The sequence below is a fragment of the Cyanistes caeruleus genome, chromosome 27, assembly GCF_971803275.1.
Source record: "Cyanistes caeruleus chromosome 27, bCyaCae1.hap1.1, whole genome shotgun sequence".
Lineage (NCBI taxonomy): Eukaryota > Metazoa > Chordata > Aves > Passeriformes > Paridae > Cyanistes > Cyanistes caeruleus.
The window spans coordinates 2750885-2770762 of NC_141727.1; the positions used below are offsets into that span (position 1 = coordinate 2750885).

Sequence of the window (19878 nt, forward strand, 5' to 3'; positions counted from 1 at the left end):
GAGGTTTCTGTGTTGCTCTTTGTTGTCACACAGCGAGGCGAGCAGCCACGCATCCTGCCCGACAGATACACACGCACAGCCAGTTTGTATTCAATCCGTGTTTATGAAAACTCTTTCCCAACACCAGTTCATAACAAAGTGCTCCTGGTGCTCCGGCAGGCGGGGCCGCAGGGAGCTGAAGCCGATCCGCAGGGTGGGTGGGCTCTGCTGCAGGGCTGAGCTGCTGGCAGGGCTGCGACAGGCAGGGCGCTCTCAGGGCGGGCTCAGCTCCTTACAGCCACGAAGGATGGATGGAGACACCTCGCACGTGTCCAGCAAAAGGGCTGGGGACAGGGGGCAGACATCTGTGGGACAGGTCTGCACCAGGCCAGCACTGCCGCCCCTGCCAAGCCCACGGCTTCCCTGCTGCTGCGGGCTCCAGCCGGAGGGAGCGGGGAGTCCGGGCTCCGGGAGGTGCGGGGGCTCTGCCCGCCCCGGGGCAGCAGGCACTTGGATGAGGTAGTTCATGGGATCACTCTTGGCCAGCCGGCTACTGGGGAGAGAAGCAGCCGTGAACGGAGCGCCACGGGATCGGCCGGGAACGCCGTGGGGTCCGCCCCTGTCCCTTACCATGCGCCCGAGGTCGTCGGCGAAGGTGACGCCCTTGCTGAGGCGCTGCTCCTGCGAGCCCGTGCTGCTGCCGCTCAGCGAGTTACGGCGCATGATGCCTGCGGGGACAGCGGCCCTGAGTGAGGCCGGCCCAGCCCGGGGGTCCCTGTCCTGCAGCCCCCGCCCAGCCCGGGTGCCCGGGAGGGAGCGGGGAGCGGGGCCGGCACCTGCGGGCTGCGCCAGCTCCAGGCGCTGCAGGCTGTTCCGACGGGAGGGGTTAAAGCTGCCCTTGGAGAGGCGGCGCTGGCGGCTGGACAGCATCGCGGCGGGCGAGACGATGCCCAGCGGTGGCTGCTTCCCCATCCGCAGGTACAGCTCCTCGATCTCCTTCTTCTGGGCGCTCTGCAGCTGCTGCACCTCAGCCAGGTGCCTGCGGAGAACACAGGGCTTGGCAGCGGGGCCTCGGGGAAGGGACAGCGAGCTCCCACCCCGCCTGGGTGGGAAGATCTGTTGCCTCCCAGGTGCGGCCCCCCTGCTCACTTCTGGCGCAGGTTCTGCAGCTCCTCCCAGATCTCCTCGTCCTCACTCTCAGTGTCATCGCTGCTCACGTAGGACAAGCTGCGAGAGTAGCTCAGCCACACCTGGCTCAGCACGGCCTGCGGCACATTTTCTGTGCTCTCTTCCCCAGGACCCTCCCCTGGGTCGCTCCCCACTGGCACCGCAGGCACCGTGCCCCCCTCGGCTGACACCTCCTCAGCCTTGGGGTCTCTCTCCGCCGCCTCCAGAGGCACATCCGAGTCGCTGCTTGAGCTGCGGCTTGTGTCGGGCACCGTGGGCGGCGGGGAGCCGCTCGCTGCCGGCTCCGTGCCGTGCTGCTCCCCGTCACTGCTGCCCAGCACCGGAGAGGTCACAGCCAGGTCCTTGGCTGGTACCACCTGGAACCGGCCCAGGACCTGGGGCTTGGCTTCTGCTGGGGACAGGGGCAGCTGGTGGGGTTCAGGGCACATGGGCTGGCCGGGGCGTTGCAGAGCCCTGGCACGGGCACAGGGCACAGCCTTGGTGCTGCCCCCCTTTACCTTCATTGATGGGTGAGAGCTGGGCCTTGGGCACGCTGGGGGCTGGTGCCTCTGAGATGATCAGAGAGTGGCTGGGCTTGGGGGCACCTGGCAGCACCTGTGGGCACCTGAACACCATTAGCAGCTCCACCCCAGGTACCGCCACATCTCCTGTCCTCCCCTCTGTGCCCTGGGATCCGCCACCCACTCAGCCCTCCCTGCACCCCAGTGGCTCCACAAGCCACGAGGCTCCATCCCATCCCAGTGCAGCATCTGCAGCCGCCACCCAGCCTTCCTGACACTGAGCAGCCCTGGACAGCCCCTGGACACCCACACTCACCGTGCTGCCCTCTGGACTCCCAGATGTGGATGTGCTCAGCAGCTGCAGAGGGCTCCCCACAGCCTCGCTGCCTGTGGGGCACACTGGGGCTGGTGCCAAGGGGAGGGAGGATATGGGCACCCCAGCAGTGGGGACATCAGCTCGCACTGACTCCAGGATCCCACTGCCAGGTGGGACTGGCTTGTCTGTGCCGGTGGGGTCAGGGTAGACAAAGCGTGGGGCACTCAGGACAAGACTCTGTGGCCGTGGCAGCAGCGGTGGGTAGAGGTGCCCACCTGAGCTGGCAATGGAGGAGACAGTGTGGGCCACGGTCATCACTGCCAGGGAGAAGACATTGGCCAGGGACAAGAGGGGGGCAGTGGGGGACAAGGGTGTGCTAGTCACAGGGGGGCTCAGGGGACTGCTGGGCTCACAGGGAACGGGGGATGTGGGGAGAGGCTGGGGGGACAGGAGGGCTTGGGGCAGGGCTGGGGGGACAGGCCCCCCTGGGGTCCTCTGGGGAGTCAGTGTTGGTGTCAGTGCCGGTGACGACGTGAGCCAGGAGGGAGTCATCGAGGCTGAGCCTGCAGGGAGAGAATCATCAGGAGCAGCCCCCCAGGACCCTGCCTTACCCCTGGCTAGCAGCTGGAGCCTAGAGCCAGCGAACAGCTGGCAGCCCCAGAGCAATGAACATGCCTGCCCTGCCAGCACTGGTACCTGTGGGGGACCGTAGTGGCACCAGGGCTGCCAGTGGCTCCACAGGACTGGCCAGGTTGGTCTCTGATGGGGAGCGGCTCAGCAACGGCAGGACAGGGGACTGGACAGAGAGGCTGGGACTGGTGCAGCTCAGGTCTGTGACACAGGGGTGACAGCCAGGCTCAGCCAGGGCAGGACATGTCCTTTGAGACCCTCTGGGCTTGGCTGAGGCCATCGCCTGCCCTGCACAGGGCTTGGGGAGACAGGAAGGGCCTGCACAGGGGCACTGACGTACCACTGAGTGAGGATGAGGAAGAGATGGAGCGAGAGAGCCCCTGCAGCTGCAGGTCCACCTGTGAGAAGGATGAGCTGAGCCCAGCACTGGGGCAGAGGCCCCAGCCAGGCTGTGCCAAGCCCCCGCTGGGCCCCACCCTGTGGGGACAGGAGCTGGAGACTCTTCTGGGCTGGGGAGCACTTTGACTTGGCACAGGAGCGGGCAAGTGACCACAGGAGGATCCTGCACCCCAGCCCTCCCCCCTGGACTCCCTGGGGCCAGGCAGCATCCCAAGCCATGCTCAGCAGCAGCAGCAGCAGCTTCCCCAGCGCTGGCAGGGCCAGGCTGGCACTCACGGGACTGCCCACAGCACTCTCAGCCTCGGGGCCCTTGGGCAGCTCGGTGCCGCTGCGCCCATCCTTGCGGAGCAGGGTCTCCACACGGTGGATGATGTCCTGGATGCGGTTGATGAAGCTGTCCCGCTCCGACTTGAGGATGAATTCGTTGTGGACCTGAGGGTGGAGGGGCCGGTCAGCACCCAGCCCAGCCAGGCAGACCCCACCTTCACCCTCACCCTGCTCTCACCATGGCGGCTGCAATTTCCTCCGGGTTGTCCCCATCCAGGTCGAACTTGAAGGTCACCATCTTGTTGTTGTAGGTCTGCAGCTGGCACTCCACCACTCGGTCGCTCTTGTCGGAGATCTGTGGGTGGCAGGGCTGGCTCAGCTTGGGAGAACCTGCCTGGCACCTGCCTGGCTCCTGCCCGGCCCCTGTGGCACTCACATTGGTGATGCGCAGCCTGGACCGGGCTCGGCGCCGCAGCAGCTTCCCCGAGGCTCGCTTGGGCGGCAGCTTGGCGCTCTGCTCGCTGGCCGAGAGCCCCTCACAGCCATCACTCATGCCCGACGCCACATCTGAGGTGTAGCTGCAGGAAGCCCCAGCTCTGGAGCATCAGCATGGCCGTTCCCAAGTACCACACTCCCTGCCCAGCCCCTGCCTGACCCCCAGCCTCACCTGTCCACCGAGGAGGAGAAGCCGCTGGCAGGCGGCAAATGCTCAGTGGGCAGCTGCACGGCGATACTCTGCAGGGAGAGGAGGGGGTGAGCCGGTGCCGCAGCTGCCCCGAGCCCCCGCCCGTGGGGCCGTGCTCACCGTGGGGAAGCAGCGCACGGGCCGGGTGGGCGGTGGGCTGGTAGGGTCCACTGCAGCAAAGCTGCGATGGGCCAGGTCTGGGGAGTCCAGGAAGCCAGAGGAGCTCAGGTACCCATCCGTCTCACAGTCGGCTGCGGAGGAGTGCTGGCATGAACCAAAGCCAGTCCCTTCCCTGGCTGGGCAGCTGGGAAAGGGCTGTGGGGCTGGGAGAAGTTGACAAAGCCCCCCACCCTCCTCCCACCCCCGGTCCCCCGCTGCCCACCCAGCCGTTGTCCCTTGGTGCCTACGCACAGGTGGCCGAGGAGTAGCTGGTGTGCCGGTAGGTAAAGTGCTGGTGCTGGTCAGCTTCAGGCTCCTCAGGCTCCAGGGGGAAGGTGCTGCTGAAGGCAGAGTCCCCAGAGCCAGGGGTGGCCAGGGCAGGCGTGGGGGCACCAGGTGACAGCGGGGACTTGAGCTCCTCCAGCAGCTGCAGGACACCTGGCGGCTGCTCTGGCTCCGCGGGCGATGGCGCGTCCTGGGCGCGCTTCAGCTTCTCCCGCTTGCGCTTGATGGCGACCACGCGGTCCCGCACGGCCTTGGCCACCAGCTTGTAGTCGGCCTCACAGACAAAGCCCAGGACCACCTGCACAGGAGGGAACTCGTCACTTCAGGGTGTAGGGGCCCCGCAGCACCCAGGGCTCCCCCATCTCTGTACCCACCATCTCCTGAGCCACCTCCTCTGCCACATCCTTGTAGAGCTCAAAGAGGAACTCGATGGCGTTGTTGTCCTTGTACTTGCCGTGCAGCTTCTTTGTGTCATCCATGCGCAGCCAGAGCTTGAGCCCAGACTTGACTCCATCATCCTCCTCAGCCAGCTCCACATGCACCCCTGTGTCCTCCTGGAAGAAGGAATGCTCCAGCAGGTCCTGGATGGTGTACCTGCAGAGGGTACAGAGTTCAGCACGGGCTCAGGGCCAGGGGGGACCCTGCCACCCCGGCCCTGCTCTGCTCCCACCTCTCGTTCTTGTCCATGCGGATGCAGCCCTCAATGATCTCCTTCAGCTCGGGCACCTTCACCTTGTAGAAGCTGCTGGGCTTCAGGCCCTGGGGGTAATGAGAGTGAGCACCTCCTGTGCCAACCCTCCACAGCACGGGGCTCCTGGGGCCAGGGAACAACCAGCCCAGGGCCCCACGAGCTCTGCAGCAGTTCCTGTGGCCAGGCCACGTGTGCCTGCACGGGCCAGGATGCCCCAGGGCTCTGGGTTTCCATCCCAACAGGCAGGAGCTGGCTGTGACCGGTCAGGGCAGTTGCAGTGCCCCAGGCCAGGGTGACTGAGCAGACTGCTCCCGTTCCACCCCATTAACACGCTGGCAGTGGCTGGTGCAGAGCCAGGGATGTGGGATCTGGCCTAGCCATGGCCCCACCGCCACCACCCACAGCTCCATGGCCTGGCAGAGCAACCCCTCACTGCCCAGACTAACTTCAGCCACTCACACAACCTGCACAGTGACACATTTTGACAGCAGCAAGGCCTGACAGCTCCAGCTGACCATCCCAGCCCCTTTCCCCGCTTCCTGTGGGCTCAGCCACCAGCATCACCCGCAGCTGGGGCCGAGCCTCACCGAGGTGACCTTGCGGTAGATCTGGGCGGCGTTCTGGCACTCAGAGTAGGGGTACTCCGAGGTGGCCATCTCCAGCATGCACATCCCAAAGGCGTAGACATCCACGGCCTCGTCGTACTTCTCCTCGTACATCTCCGGCGCCATGAACTCGGGGGTGCCTGGAGGCAGCAGTGCAGCTCAGGACCCTGGGGATGTCCATCCCCTGCAGCCCCCACAGCTCCCACCAGCCCAGCCCCACCTATGACACTCTTGGCAAAGGAGGCTCGCTTGAGTGTGGCCAGGCCCAGGTCCCCGATCTTGACTGAGCCCGTGGGGCCCGTGATGAAGATGTTGTCACACTTGAGGTCGCGGTGGATGATGGGGGGCGAGCGAGTGTGCAGGAAATGCAGACCCTTGAGGATCTGCCGGCTCCAGCGCTGCAGCACCTTCAGCTTCATCTCTTTAAAGCGCTTCAAATACCTGCCAGGGACCACCAGGGCTCAGACCTGGGGGGCTCGGACTCGTGCCCCAGCCTTAGCTCCAGCCCACCCTCCTCCCATTGCCATGGCAAGCCCGCCCAGACTTGGATGAACACACAGGGCAAGCAACAAAGAACATCTTAGCAGGGACCCTGTTCCCTCCCCCGCACGCCCCAATCACGTTTTCAGGGTGCCAGATGTCATGAGTTCTGTGACCAGCACGATGCAGATCTGGCCTTTGATAGTTGACTTCCAGGAGTCGTAGAAGCGGACGATGTTGGGATGCTGCAGCCCCTTCAGCATCTCCACCTCCTCACTGAACCGCTGCCGCTCCGTCTTGGACAGCTTCCGTGTCTGTGGGAGCCAGGGGGGTGTGAGGAGGGCATGTGGGGTCCTGCCCAGCACAGGGGGGTCCCCTGGCTACAAAAGACCCTCACATCCCCATCCCCACTCCCAACATACAAGGCAGAGGAGGCTTCTGTGGCACCAGCACAGAGCCCGGGTCAGACCTGCTGTCCCCCAGCACAGTGGCAAACACATGGCTGGGGCCACCCTGGGCCGTGGTCCCCCACCAGCCCACCGCTCTGGGAGGCTGCAGGACAGAGGGGGCACCAAGGACCCCACGCAGTTCTCACTGCCCTGTGCTGGGGCCACATGTCCCCACTCCCCTCCCTCAGCCCCCAGCTGGAGCCCACCACGCTCAGGACAGGAGCCCCACGCTGGAGCTGGAGGGGATGTGCGGGGGCTCTGCAGAAGCTGCTGCCATCCTGCCCTGTGCAGACCCCATGGCCGTGGCTCTTCTGCCCCCACTGGGGCACCATCAGCACTGGGCTCTGCTGGCTGAGTGCTGGGCCAGCCTCAATGAGGCCTTTGTTGGGGAAAGCAGGCGGGGGAGGCTCCAGCCCAGGTTTTTCCATGTTCCTCCTGCTCGAATTAATTAAAGTGGAAACACAAGCCGAGGGTGCTGACTGCAGCTGGGCAGGGGCCAGCGGAGGGGCGGCCCCCTCATCCTGAAGGGACACAGCCCCAGGGTGCGGGAGAGGGGAGCTGACTGGCCGGAGCTGGGGGAGCCAGGTCCAGCCCCAAGCACGGCAGCTGCGAGAGATCAGCCCTGGGCAGGGGCAGGAGCAGTGACAACTCCACCACAGCCTGGGGTCCTGCAGAGCTCAGCTGCTGCAGAGCCTGGGGGCCTCCAAGCTGGGACCCCTGCCCAGCCCACATTCAGAGGCCAAGGAAACTGGAGCTGCCACAAAGCTCCCACCACCAGTGCTGCCAGAGCTGTGCTCAGCCTCTTGGCCAGTGGCCACCATCCATCAACCCCGTCAGCTTTCGTAATATTTTCATTGCATCACAGGCGGCTCCATGCCTTGGCTGGAGCTGCTCCATAATCCCCCCACATTTAATACATGCTCGGGGACAGGCTCAGCCCAGACGAGAACCTGAGCCTGCTGCAGCAGCATGAATGGGACCTTTCATATGGAAGGAGGAAAACAGCACCCGAACCCCTGCACAGGCAGCAGCACACAGCAGCTTCCCCGCCCAGTGCCACCGCCACCATCACCCCCCTGGCCCCCTCCTCCCCACTGAGAGGTGTCCAGAGGCTTCACTGCACCCCACAAACCTGCAAGGGCATGAGGAAGCTGACACGGGCTGTGAACTGGTGGGGAGTCATGAGTGACCATTGCTCTCCCAGCTCAGCGAGAGTGGAGAGCAGTTGTGCCATGCCCAGCTCCAGGCAGAGCCCCAGCACAAGGCCAGCTCTCCCAGAGTGGCTGGAGTAAGGTCTGGGGGAGCCAAGCATGTCCCCCAAGCCTGTGCCAGGGCTGCTGGGCTCACTTGGCATCGTTCCTTCCACATGGTCAAAGTGGCAGCAGCTCCCGCTCCTGTGCATGCTGATCTCTCCCTGTTGAGTGTGGGCATCAAAGCCCAGCCTGGCTGGAGGAACACCGGGAAGGGCAGGGCAGACAGGGCTGCCAGCACAGACATGGCACACAGCATGGGCACACCATGTCCTCTCCTAACAGCACCCGCACAGTGTGGAGGAGCACGCCGGGGATGGTGGCATGGGGACCATGAGGAGCTGGGTGGCAATGGTCCAGCCCATCCTGTGAGCCAGGAGCTGGCTGCTGAGGAGCCCAGCACAGCCAACACCAGGAGCTGAGGCCAGCGCAGGAGTCGGGAGGGTGGGACGGAGTGGCCGAGAGCGGCTGTTGCCTCTGCGGCAGGAGGATGTTCCCAGCTTGGCAGCGCTGGCGCTCAGTGCTCTGCAGCGCTCACAGAGCTCTGCCATCCCGCAGCCCTCGGCTGTCCTGCTCCTGCAGCCCTCCAGGGCCCTGGCTCTGCACTGCCACTTGTACTCTGGAGGGGGCATTCAGAGGAACACCGTGCTGGGGCACAGAGCCAGCGCTGGAAAGTGCCCGGCGCTCTGGCCGCAGCCTTGTCCACAGGCACAGGGAGGTCCCGAGCCCCTGAGAGGAGCCAGCTCTCTGTCAGCAGTGGGTGCCACTGCCCTCCCTGTGGCTCTATGCTCACAGCCATGTGAGTGCACACACAAGGTGCCCTGCAGCCCCAGGGCTGCTGGCTAAGGTTACCTGCCCAACCTGGGCACCGGAGCCAGGGGAGGCACGGCACTGCCTGCTGCCCTGAATGCTCTTGCCCACCGGGGAACCCCAAGGGGTTCCACAGGAAAATCGTACAGTCAGGTATTTACAGCCCGACCCCACTCTGGGCCTCTGGTTTCCTCCCTGCTTCCTCTTTCCCCACCGCCCGCAGCACCTACGACAGAAATAGTGCCAGGCTAAAGCTGGAAAGCACAAACAGTGGGGCTGTGGAGCTGGGCGGGAGGCACAGACAGACGCTGCGTTCAGGAGAGGGGATGGGGATGGGCAGGTCCCCAGAGGGGGCTCACAGGAAGACAGAAGACAGGCAAAACCAGCCTCACCAGGCTCTGGGCAGGGAAGGACAGGACAAGGACAGTAGGGACAGCTAGGTTTGGGATTGGGATCCATCACAGCAGCTGAACCAGGTTCTCTGGTGCAGAACAGGGCAGGCCTGAGGTTAAGTATTCATTTGGAATTGAAAGGCAATAGAAGGAGAATTGTGAAGTGCACAGGACAAAGCTATTTTTAAAATAGCAGAACCACAACCATTTTTATTTGTGGTTCCAAATCCTGTATTTGTGTCACAGTGTCCAATTCTTTGCATGATTGCTGAAAAAAACAAACTTCTAAATGTCTGCATCTGTGCTCTTAGCCCTTGTGGGACACGGATTTGGATACAAGAGACACTGGATAAAGAGCAGTCAGTGGAACGGAGCCAAATACAGGATGGGGAGGGGAGAGGGCTGGGGCAGGGGGGTTGCAGGACAGGCACAGGGTGGGAGCAGGGACCTGGCTGCACTCCCGTGGGAGGGTGAAGGCTGAGAGGGGTCGGGTCTGCCAGGTCTTCAAACACCATGGGATGCCCACAGGAGGGTCCTCAGCAGGAGCTCAGCCTGGACCCCAGCCTCTCCACAGCCACCCCAGGGGACAAGTGAGTGGCTTCTGCCACTCCTGCCTGGCTGGCTCACACCACCAGCAACGGGGCCAGCATGTGCCTGCTGGACTGGGACATGGAAACATTTTGCTTCCCAGCTCCCTTTTCCGCTCCTGAGATGGTGCAGGCTCATCCCCTCCAGCACTGCCTGCACACAGGCACAGGGATGAGCAGGGTGCAGGGAACACGCTGCCAGCCCTGCTGGGTGCCAGGCCCTAGGGCAGGGGAACTGAGGCACAGCTGTGACATGGGGCTGAGACCCACAGGGAAGCACTGGGGACAGCTGACTCATGCAGAGGAGGAAGGTCCTGGGCTCACCAAGCAGCTGTTCCAGTGAGTGGTTGCCACCTGAAGGGACTCAGGAGAGCTCAGGAGCATTTGGACAGAGCTGTGGGGCTTTGTGAAAGCAGGAGAACTGAGCTGGCTCTGAACTGAACTCTCAACAACTGAAGCAATTGTGTAACTCAGGGGGGTGGGGGGCAAATCTTCACCTTCCTCACTCAGAGGCCATAGTCAGCCCCTCTGGAAACCACCTGCCAGTCTCTCAGGATCTCTTCTTGCTCTGCTGGGCTGCAGCCATCCCAAGGACCCAGCCTAGGCAGCTACCTGCAACTGCACTGAGCTTTTAGGAACAAGACAACAAACTCGCAAGACACGTTTTTCTGTGTCAACAAGGACTTGGACCTTCCCACCACAGCAGCCATCCCAGGGTTAGGAGCCTGTGGGAGACTTTGGACCTCACCAAAGCCCCTCCCCAGGGACTTCAAGAATAAAAGGTAGCCCCACAGCACAGATCTCCCTGGGCACCTCCATGGACAAGATCAGGCTCATCAAAAGCACTTGAGTGGGCAAAGGCATTGTGGAGGCAACACTATCACCACTGCTCTCAGCATCCTGCTGTCAGGCTGCAAGACAGCCAAGGAGATGGAGGAGTGTGGCAGCAGAGAGGAGATGGGGACGCTCCTCAGAGACCTGGAAGCACAGGTCCAGCTGCAGGCTGAGAGCCCCTGGCAGCATCATGGAAACCACACACAGGTGACCACGTACACCACTTCAGCCAAGGTCAAACAGGCAGAGAGCACCAAGGTCGTGCTGTACCCTGCTCCCAGCTGACAGCCAGCCCCAGCTCACTGCAGGCACGTGCCCCAGAGCACACCATGGGCTCTTGGAGCAAACTGTGGAGGCAGCTCCAGTGCAAGCACAGGCGGGCATGCAGAGAGGGCACTGCTGCCCTCGCTGTCCTCCTGGAGGAAAAGCTGCGAGCTGGTAGCATCAGAAAGGCAGTGGGATGCTCAGCCCCAAAACCACCTGTAAAGTGCCAGAGCAGGGACTGGCATCAAGAACATGGGCACCCTGGCACACTCCATAGTGCAGGCAGCAAGAAAGCAAATGGAAAACAGCACGTGATGAGCAGGAGGGCCAGAAGCGGCGGCACTAAGCAGGAATCTGGATCCGGGCCAGCAGACCCACGAGGCACCGAGGCACTGGCAGTGATGGGCACAGTGCAAGGCAGCGAGGGGAGCCCGCACCCACCTGCAGGTCCCTGCCCTGCCCTTCTGCTGTGGCCCGACTGCAGCGGGGTACCACAGTTACTGGCAGAAGCGGAGGCTCGAGGGTGCCTGCCCTCACCGGCACAGGCTCCATCCCGGGGAGGTGCCCCGTGGGTCCCGCACAGCATCCAGACAGGCAGCAGTGGGCAGCAAGGTCAGGGCCGAGGAGGGATGCACACGCCAGGGAAACTGGACGGAAGAGGGTCCAAGAGCCTCTCTGGAGCCCCTTGCCCCGGGGCGGGGGCCTGGGGGTGCGGGCAGGCAGGGGCGGAGGCGCTGGCAGGGGCCGTACCTGCAGCTCGCACCAGGCCACCTCCACGGTGGTCTCCGTGTCCAGCCCCTTGTAGACGGTCTTGAAGGAGCCGCGGCCGATCTCGATGTCGAACTTGAGGAATCGGCCGTCGGGGGAGGTGGCGACCGCCCGCGTCTCCACCTCCTCGCTCTCCGTCTCCTCGGGTTCTCGGAGCTCGACAGCGGCCGCCGGCGGCGGGGACCCCCCGCGGGCTCCGTCCGGTGCCGGGTACCCCAGCAGCTCCAGCTCGGCCGAGCTCCGCCGGTTGAAGCGGGAGGAAGCACGTCGGGAATCGCGCCCCGAGGGCCGCCGGCTGCGGCTACGGTGCGGGGTCCGTCCGGTGAGCCCTGGACCCGGCTCCGGCTCCGGCTGCGGCGGGGAGCCGCTGTCCGCCCGCTCCGCCTCGGGGTGGGACATGGCTCCGGCGGCGGCGGGCTCGGCCGCCAGCATCGGCTCAAGCCCGGTCGGAGCGGCCGCTCCCGCGCAGCTTCGGACCCGTTGCCTCCGCCACCCCGCAACCGGGAGCGACCGCCGAGACCCGGTCCGGCACCGGCCCCGGCACCGCCGCCGCTGCCCCGCCCGGCGGCACCGCCCCCGCCCCGCCCGGGCCCGCCCCCGTGCGACCGCCGCCCCCCGCCCGCGCTGCGCCACCGGCCCCGCACCGGGCCGGGGCACCGGCACCGCACCGACACCGCGCCGGGCCGGGGCACCGGGACCGCACCGACACCGCACCGGGCCGGGGCACCGGGACCGCACTGACACCGCACCGGGCCGGGGCACCGGGACCGCACCGACACAGCACCGGCACCGCACCGGGCAGGGGCACCGACACCACACCGGCACCGCACCGGGCAGGGGCACGGCACCGCACCGACACCGCACCGGCACCACGCCGACACCCACCGGGCAGCGGCCCCGGCCCCGGGACCGCGCCCCGGCAGCGCTCCCGAGCGGCCCGGGATGCCGGGATGTCCCTCCCAGCCGGGGGTCAGCGCCTGGCGCCCACCCGGAGCCGCTCCTTGCCGTCCCCTCCCCGCAGGACAGCCCCTTCCCTGCCGCCGCCCCCGTGGGGCTCCGGGGCTGCTGTGACTAACGCAGCCGGAGCAGGGACGGAGGAACGTCCCTGCTTTAAACATTTCCTCCGAGTTTCTGACTCGGGTCCCGAAGCAGCGTGTCCTGGAGCAGCCGAATCCCGCTGCCGGGACGCGAGTTCCCCCTCACGCTGCCCCAGACAATCCCGCTCGGGTTCACTACGGTCCGAAATCCTGAAATTAGGGTCACGCAAATAGGAAGAGTCCAAGGTGTGTGTCAGCCCCGCGGGAGCCAACAGCCGGACAAGAGCGTGTTGTCTCTCCAGGCTGAAGGAGAAGGTTGTTCTGCCGGTGAGGCTGTTTACACAAAACACAAAGCAATTGAGGCCACCGCTAATTTCTTTTCCCTGAGGTCAGATTGTTTCTACTCAACGATACCGGAAACATTAAGGAGTGGATCGACAAGGGAACACAGTCACGGTCTCCTAAACGCCAGCCTGGCACCCGCAGGGTGACTGGGGCTGCTGACCTGCAGCTCGGCCGTGGCCACGTCCCGCACGGCTGCTCCCCACAAATCCCTGCTGGCAACAGGGAGGGACAAGCATTTAATGAAATGCTCCTGTCCGACCTGTGTCAAACTGCTGGTCTCTGCTTTGCCACCTCCACCTGACCCAGCTCTTCCTGCCCAAAGCTTCCTCTCCAGAAGCAGAGGGGCCAGGTACCTCCTTCCCAGCCAGGAGTTTGGCCGATGGAGTAGTGCCGAGAGCTGCTCGAGCAGTCCTGGCCGGTGAGCAGGGAGCAGCAAACACATCCCCACTCAGCTCTGCTCTGCTTGGAGCATGTGAGGAGCACGGTCCCAGGTGAGCAAGCAGTGCTGGCAGAACACCACGTCCAGCACCGGCCCCTGCAGGGCTCTGCCTGCTGCTGGGGCACCGCGTGCCCACGGCCACCGGAGCCAAAAGGCCAAGGCTGCCACAGGTGCAGTGCTTGCACTGGCCCTGCCATGGGTGACGCTTGGGTTGTGAGACGCAACATGGTTTGACTCAGCTCTGTTAAACGATGCTCTTTGTTCAGGTGAGCCTTGCCCAGAACCTGCCCGCTTCTCAGCATTGCCACAAAGCGGGGAATGCTGCCCAAGGCCCTGTAGGTTGACTCTGTGGCTGCCCCCATACAGGGGTCCCTGCCAGGGCCCATGCTCTGCCCAGGCTCAGGAACGCAGCCCAGGCTGGCAGGGAGCCCCAGGTATCCAACAAGAGACACAGAGCCCGGAAGGGATCTCAGCTTGGTTCCTGGCAGGCTCATGTCTCCTTATCAAGGGCTTCCATCGTGAAACGAGATGCCTTGGAAAATCCCAGAGGAGCAGGGGAGTATCCCAGTCCAGTGAGGCCCCTGCAGACAGGAGAGGAAATTAGGGGTGAAGTTCACTGCAGCTGCTGCCCTCCCACACACCCCTTGTGAGTGGTCTGAGAAATTCCCTAAATGATCCCCCAAACGCCACTCCACAGCAGAACTTGGCAGGGGGGAGGCAGCTCAGGCAGGGGAACAGGTCCTCTCCTGACCTGGCCAGGGACACCAATCTACAGCCAGCTTGGCCTGAAACCAGAGGGCTCCTGTTCCACAATCAGGCGCCCACTGCAGCTCCCCAGCGCTATCAGGGTGACATTTCTGGGCTGCAGGTGCCAGTGCCTGCCTTCGCTTTGAGGAACCGCCACAATCAGAGAACATAACCCATTTCTCGCCTGCATTTGGCTGCCAGAAAGAGTACAGAGGACTGTGCAATCACTCTCCTCGGAATTAGATCATGAATCAAAGCCCTGCTCAGCCCCAGGCTCCACCAAGCCCTGCCAGGAATTGTCTGTTCTGATCCCAGAGCTTGGGGCAGGATCACAGAGGGACCAGGGTGGGTCTGGATGAAGGGGATGTACAATTGGGGCTGCACAGCACAAGGTGCCTGTCCCAGGAGTGCTCCAGGGCTTGTTTTACTGTTGGCTTCACCACCCATGAAACCTTCTGTGTCTCTAACCCTAACTCACAGGAGTTCAGGGAGGTGGAGATGGCACCCAAACCTCAGCCCTGGCTGCAACCCTGGGCAGATCACTGCAGAGGATTTCCTCAGTCCAGAGGCACAGATGGGACCTGCCTGCACATTCATCCCAACATATCAAGTTATCAAACTGAAACAGTTCTTGCTCCTGAGCAGCTGCATTCAAATAAAACCTCTCTTGGAATCTTTCCTCCTTGACCAGTGGAATCCGAGTGTGCCCAGCCTGATAGTGCCTTATCTTGGCCCCAGCCCCTCTGAGCTCTGCCTCGCCCTGGCCAGCGAGCCCTAATCATCACGGCCAGACGTGGCAAGGGCCTCTGAGGGGCCACAGGAGGAGGGGGTTGTGCCAGCTGCTCCCCCCACCCAAAACCACGCTGAGCCACCTCCTCCAGCGAGCCCCTCCCCAGGGCTGTGTGGCTGGGCTGGACAGCACCTCCACACAGGGACATCTGCTCCCTCCAGGGCGGCAGCACCAGCCAGCAGCAGCTGCACTGCTGCCAGGACTCATGGCACAGCCTCAGCAGTGACACTTCAGCCTCAGCAGTGACACCTCAGCCTCAGCAGTGACACCTCTCTGCAGCAGCACTGCCCAGCCCAGGGAAGCTGGTCCCACGGGGTGCCCACAGGTACAGCTGGATGTGGCTTCTATAACCAGCCCAGAGGGTGTGGAAAAGGAATTTTACACAATGTCCACTCCGCAGAGGGGACGTACTCTTCCTCCTCCTCCTCCTTCTCCCCCGCCTCACTGAGTAAGCAGTAAATAGAAAGCTGAAAAAGAGAAGGGAATTGCTGCCAGGAGTGGCTTGGAATGAAAAGCTGGTTTTAGGCTTATCTAATGTCACATCAGCCATTTCCTAAGAAGGGAGCAAATTTAATTAAGAACACAGACTCCCTCAAGGACAGCCAGGTTACATACGGCACTCCCAGCCTGGAACACGGTGCTGGGAGGTCAGAATCGTGCACACAGACAGCAAGAACAGACACTCCAGGCCGGCTGCTGAAGGCTCATTGTTTGGGGTCAAATGCAGACACCTTCAGGCACAGCACCCTGGCTCTCTGCAGGGGTACAGGAGCAGCAGGGCAGGCAGAGCAACCACGGAGGGAAGGGAAAATGCAGGTGGCATGGGGAGGAAAGCTGAGGCAGATCTTGGACATGGAAACAAACCCAGGGCAGACACTGGGAGCACATAAATCCTACACACAGACTTTGCTGGCTGCAGACATAGAGGGATGATCCCTGATCAAGCAGAGACTGTGCCAGTTGTGGGGACAGATGCACTGCAGAGCTCGTGGGACATGCCATGGCACAGCTGGGTTTGCTCAGCACTGTCAGTGCACAGCAGGACCGTGACAGAGCTCGCAGGGGTGGTGGTCCTCAGAAAAGAGCCCACACTAGCCCATTGTGCCAGTGACTCATTACAAGCACTGCTGGTGCCTCTGTTCAGCAGTGAAGTGCTGGCACTCAGGAATTCTTCCACAGCACTGCTGAGCCTGGCATGGAGAGGAAGCCTGGGCTCCAGCACAGTTCCAGAGCAATGTGCCCACACCAGGGCAGCACATCCCACCGAGTTCAGGTCAACGGGCTCCTGCTACTAAACAAATTTTTACATTTCACAGCTAGACTCCAGCATCTCACTGACATCAGCTGTCAGGAGCAGGTGAGCCAGTGCTGGGTTGTCCCCGAGGGCAGGGAACACCAGACAGGGGCAGACAGTGGCAGCCTGTTGGGGTGCCAGTGTCATCTGCTCTGCTGGACCCCCCAGACTGACCACACTGGCCTGACCTGAGGTCACTCCAGCACTGCTCCCAAGCTCTGCCAGTGCCATGCACACAGCGATCAGGGCAAGGTGATCCTGTCCCAGCACAGCCATCTGCTTCCCCAGGACTGACAGGGTCAGCAACTGCACCTGGGCCATGGTTCCTGACAAGGTGAGGACTTTGTTATCAACACTGAGAGCCTAAAGCTGAGTCATCCCTCTCCCAGCCACAGTGGTACAGAGCTTACCCCATCACCTCTGCACAAGCCCAGGGGCTTCCAGCAGGCTGCACATGCAAATTTTAAGTAAATGTTGTCCTGAGGAGGGCAGTGAGTGTCCCCACAGGCCACAACTCTGTCAAGTGGAGAAATGCACTTGTGCTGCTGCTTCCCACCCTGGAACCACTGCATTTCCCTGGGGTAGCGAGGAAATATGACTGAAGGGCAGAAATGTGGTACACTGCTCTGTTTTGCTTCTGATGGAAAAATAAAGATAGATGAAAATAGCCAGGCTGCTCTATAAATACATCTCATTTTAATCACCTGAAATTAGTTCCCTGGCTTCCCCCAGCCTGCTTGGCAGCAAGTGCATTTCCTTATGCCACTGAGGGCTTCCACAGCGTAGCAATAATCGTCAGTCCCCAGCTCCTGCCTCGCCCCTGGCACTGCAGCAGGACTGCAGGACCCAGGCTCGTGGCTGGCAGGGATACAGGGGGGCCTCTGAGGCCAAGCTTGACCAGCCAGCTGGGACTGCTTCGAGGCCATCACAGAACAGGGACCATCAGCAGTCCAGTTTCACTTCTGGGTGGTCCCTCTCAGAACTGCCTAGAGCAGCTTTAGCCTCTCAAGCACATCAACAGGGAGAACAGACAGACAGAGGATCTCAGGATATTCCTAAGTCTTTGGAAGGGCTCGCAGACTCATCTTGACCCAAGAAATCCCAAGATGCAGCTACTTGCAGTCACAGTTTGAAGCCAGGCCCAGAGAGCAATGCTTGGCTGTGAGACCTGGGACTGCAGTGGGCAAGGGGAGGAGACTCCTGTCAGAAGAACTTGACGCCTCGGCCGTCATCCAGCGTGATAATCTCAGCCTTGTGCTCCTGCTGCAAGGCTTGCAGGGCTCGGAGCAGCGTAGCCTCATCCAAGCCATGAAACTCTAGGGAAGGACAACAGGAAAAAAAATAACATCAGGAAACAAACAGGCTTGTGGAGTCCAGAGACTGGGGGCAGTGATGCTGAGGGCTCTGAAAAGCACCGTAACACTACAGCAAATCCAGAGTCATGGCTACACTGACAAGCTCATCTCTACATCTCTGCTTTGGGAACAGAGCCTAAAGGTCATCAGACAGCAGTGATGAGTCACAGCAGCCTGGAATGCAAAGCAGGAGCTTGTCTTGAAAATAAAACACCCCTTACCATGCCAGATAAAATGATAGGCACTGGGGAAAATGCAGTTACAGAGGGGGATGTTCCTGCAAAGTGATAAAAGCCTTTGGAGCAGCACGTGCCAATGGTACGAAAGGGTGACTTTGCATTTGAAATTTCAAAATATTTAATTCACAAAACTTTAGTCTGACAGTCAACTGTCTCCATGCCCCAATCCAGTGTGCTCTGAAAACCTGCTCCAGAACATGAGCCCCAACTTTACCTTCATTCTCTGTATCATCTCCACTGGCCAGTTCATACAGTGTGAACACAGAGTTGGTCAGGCCATTCCTTGACACCTGGAAACACAAAGGCAATATAGCAGATTTCACCTGTGTGGCTGAACATCCTTGTCCGGTCTCTCACACATCCTGGAGCGTGTAACACAGAGCGTGCACAGCACTTGATAAACAGGAGCACTCTGGACACACGCTGGGGCAGAGGAGTCAGGAGGTGCAGGCTGAGGGAATAAAGACAATCCTGCTGCTTTGCTCTTCCTGCCTGTGTGTTTCACAGTGAGGACTTGGGCCATACAGAGTCCAGGCAGTGACACTGCCCTGCCCTCCCCACGGGACAGCCAACAGAACCGAGGGTGGACAACACCACCCACCGCTCACACTGCAGCTCACAGCAAGTGACAAGCTGCTAATGAGTCCTCCCCTCTCTGCAACAGAGAGAAGTGCAAGGAGAAAGGTAAAAGCAGTGAGGAAGCAAGCAGTGGTCTTTTCCAAGTGGCAGCCAGGACCCCCCATCCTCATGGACACAGCCTGCTCTGGGTGTGTAGTCCCTGTGCTCTCACCCATTGATAGATGAGCTTTCCCCATTCTTCTGGTCTCTTCCACATGATCAGGAAGCTGGTTTTGTTTTTATCTAACCATTCCAGGTTCCCTAGAAACAATAGGGAACAGGGATTTAAGCAGAGCACAAGTCAGAAATAAGGACCAAACATGCAGATTTCAGGACACACGCAAACACTGCACCCAGAGGCAGCCTCGCGGACCAGCCCCTGCCCTACAGTCCACGCCGACTTCCTAAATATTGCCGTGTCTACAGACAGTGATTTCTCTGTCGAGCCCTCTCCTCCCACCCAGCTAAATCTGCCTGCAAAGGCAGGGCCGGGTCCTGCAGAGCCGCGAGCAGGCCCGGCCCGAGGAGCTGATCCCCCAGCCGGGGACGGGCAAGCCCCGGCCCCGGAGCTGCCCAGGGGCTGCTGCCCTCCCTGCCCTGCGCCCTGCGGGCACCGGCCGCGGCCGGGAGCAGGGACGGACGAACGGACGAGGCACCCACCGTTCTTGCGGAGCTCCTCCAGCACCACCTGGATGGATTCCAGCGGCAGCTTCCCTGGGCGCGGGTTAAGGAAGCGTTGACGGAGGTGTGGGACAGGGGCGGTGGGGCCGCGGGCGGTGGGGCCGCGGGCACCGGGCCCAAAGGATACGCTGGAGGCGCTGGTTGGCGAAGAGCGGGATGTCCTGAGCCTCCCGCACCGTCATGGCGGGCAGCCGGTGCTGCTGGCTGTACGCGAGCGCCAGCGCGCACCAGGCCGCGAGCTGCTTCTGCCGCGTCTCGCCATTGGGCTGCAGCCTGTGGGGTCGGGTCAGCACGGCGGTGGAGGGACACCGGCACCGGCACCCGAGCTCCCCGCCCCGTCCCACCCTCCCCAGCCCCAGCCCCAGCCCCGGCCGTGCTCACGTGAAGAAGGGCGGGAAGCTGTACTGCCAGGGCCACGCGAAGCTCATCGCCGCCACCGCCGCCGCCACCGGAACCGCCGCCGTCGCTTTCCGCCCCGCCCCGCCCCGCTTCCGGCCCCGCGCGGGCCCCGCCCCCGCCAGCAGGGCCCGCCCCCGCCAGCAGGGCCCGCCCCCGCCAGCAGGGCCCGCCCCCGCCAGCAGGGCCCGCCCCCGCCAGCAGGGCCCGCCCCCGCCAGCAGGGCCCGCCCCCGCCAGCAGGGCCCGCCCCCGCCAGCAGGGCCCGCCCCCACGGGGACACGCCCCATAGCGACCACGCCCCCGAGAGACCACGCCCCTGAGAGACCACGCCCCTGCGCGATCTCGCCCCTCATGTAGCCCCGCCCCTCGGGCCGGTCCCCGGTTCTGGTGGCCGGTG

At 62.7% G+C, this 19878-nt stretch overlaps 2 protein-coding genes across 10 annotated transcripts; both read right to left on the bottom strand.

Moving 5' to 3' along the window:
• Positions 1 to 83: 83 nt before the first annotated feature.
• Positions 84 to 12071, bottom strand: WNK4 (WNK lysine deficient protein kinase 4). Of its 8 annotated transcripts, none has more exons than XR_015279514.1 (20): positions 11521 to 12070; positions 6326 to 6498; positions 5925 to 6145; positions 5687 to 5844; positions 5079 to 5167; positions 4783 to 5002; positions 4376 to 4706; positions 4085 to 4215; positions 3947 to 4014; positions 3716 to 3857; positions 3518 to 3634; positions 3289 to 3444; positions 2954 to 3011; positions 2680 to 2814; positions 1984 to 2546; positions 1665 to 1771; positions 1129 to 1555; positions 816 to 1018; positions 610 to 707; positions 84 to 532 (listed from the first exon to the last, which is right to left on the bottom strand). XR_015279514.1 is itself a non-coding variant. In XM_086864380.1 (20 exons), the coding sequence occupies exons 1-20, from the start codon at positions 11968 to 11970 to the stop codon at positions 512 to 514; spliced, it is 3855 nt and encodes a 1284-aa protein (XP_086720506.1). In that variant the 5' UTR covers positions 11971 to 12071; the 3' UTR covers positions 84 to 511. The 8 variants fall into 8 exon arrangements, 7 of the variants coding, with proteins under 7 accessions (XP_086720506.1, XP_086720505.1, XP_086720507.1 ...); XM_086864380.1 differs by having other exon boundaries at positions 84 to 529; positions 1665 to 1761; positions 11521 to 12071; XM_086864379.1 differs by having other exon boundaries at positions 84 to 529; positions 1129 to 1558; positions 1665 to 1761; positions 11521 to 12071.
• Positions 12072 to 13599: 1528 nt separating this feature from the next.
• Positions 13600 to 19587, bottom strand: VPS25 (vacuolar protein sorting 25 homolog). 2 transcript variants are annotated; one of them, XM_086864406.1, is made up of 7 exons: positions 19465 to 19580; positions 19211 to 19356; positions 19063 to 19116; positions 18575 to 18663; positions 17999 to 18074; positions 17359 to 17506; positions 13600 to 13940 (listed from the first exon to the last, which is right to left on the bottom strand). In XM_086864406.1, the coding sequence occupies exons 1-6, from the start codon at positions 19509 to 19511 to the stop codon at positions 17394 to 17396; spliced, it is 525 nt and encodes a 174-aa protein (XP_086720532.1). In that variant the 5' UTR covers positions 19512 to 19580; the 3' UTR covers positions 13600 to 13940; positions 17359 to 17393. The 2 variants fall into 2 exon arrangements, with proteins under 2 accessions (XP_086720532.1, XP_086720533.1); XM_086864407.1 differs by lacking the exon at positions 13600 to 13940 and having other exon boundaries at positions 16865 to 17506; positions 19465 to 19587.
• Between the last annotated feature and the right edge of the window lie 291 nt (positions 19588 to 19878).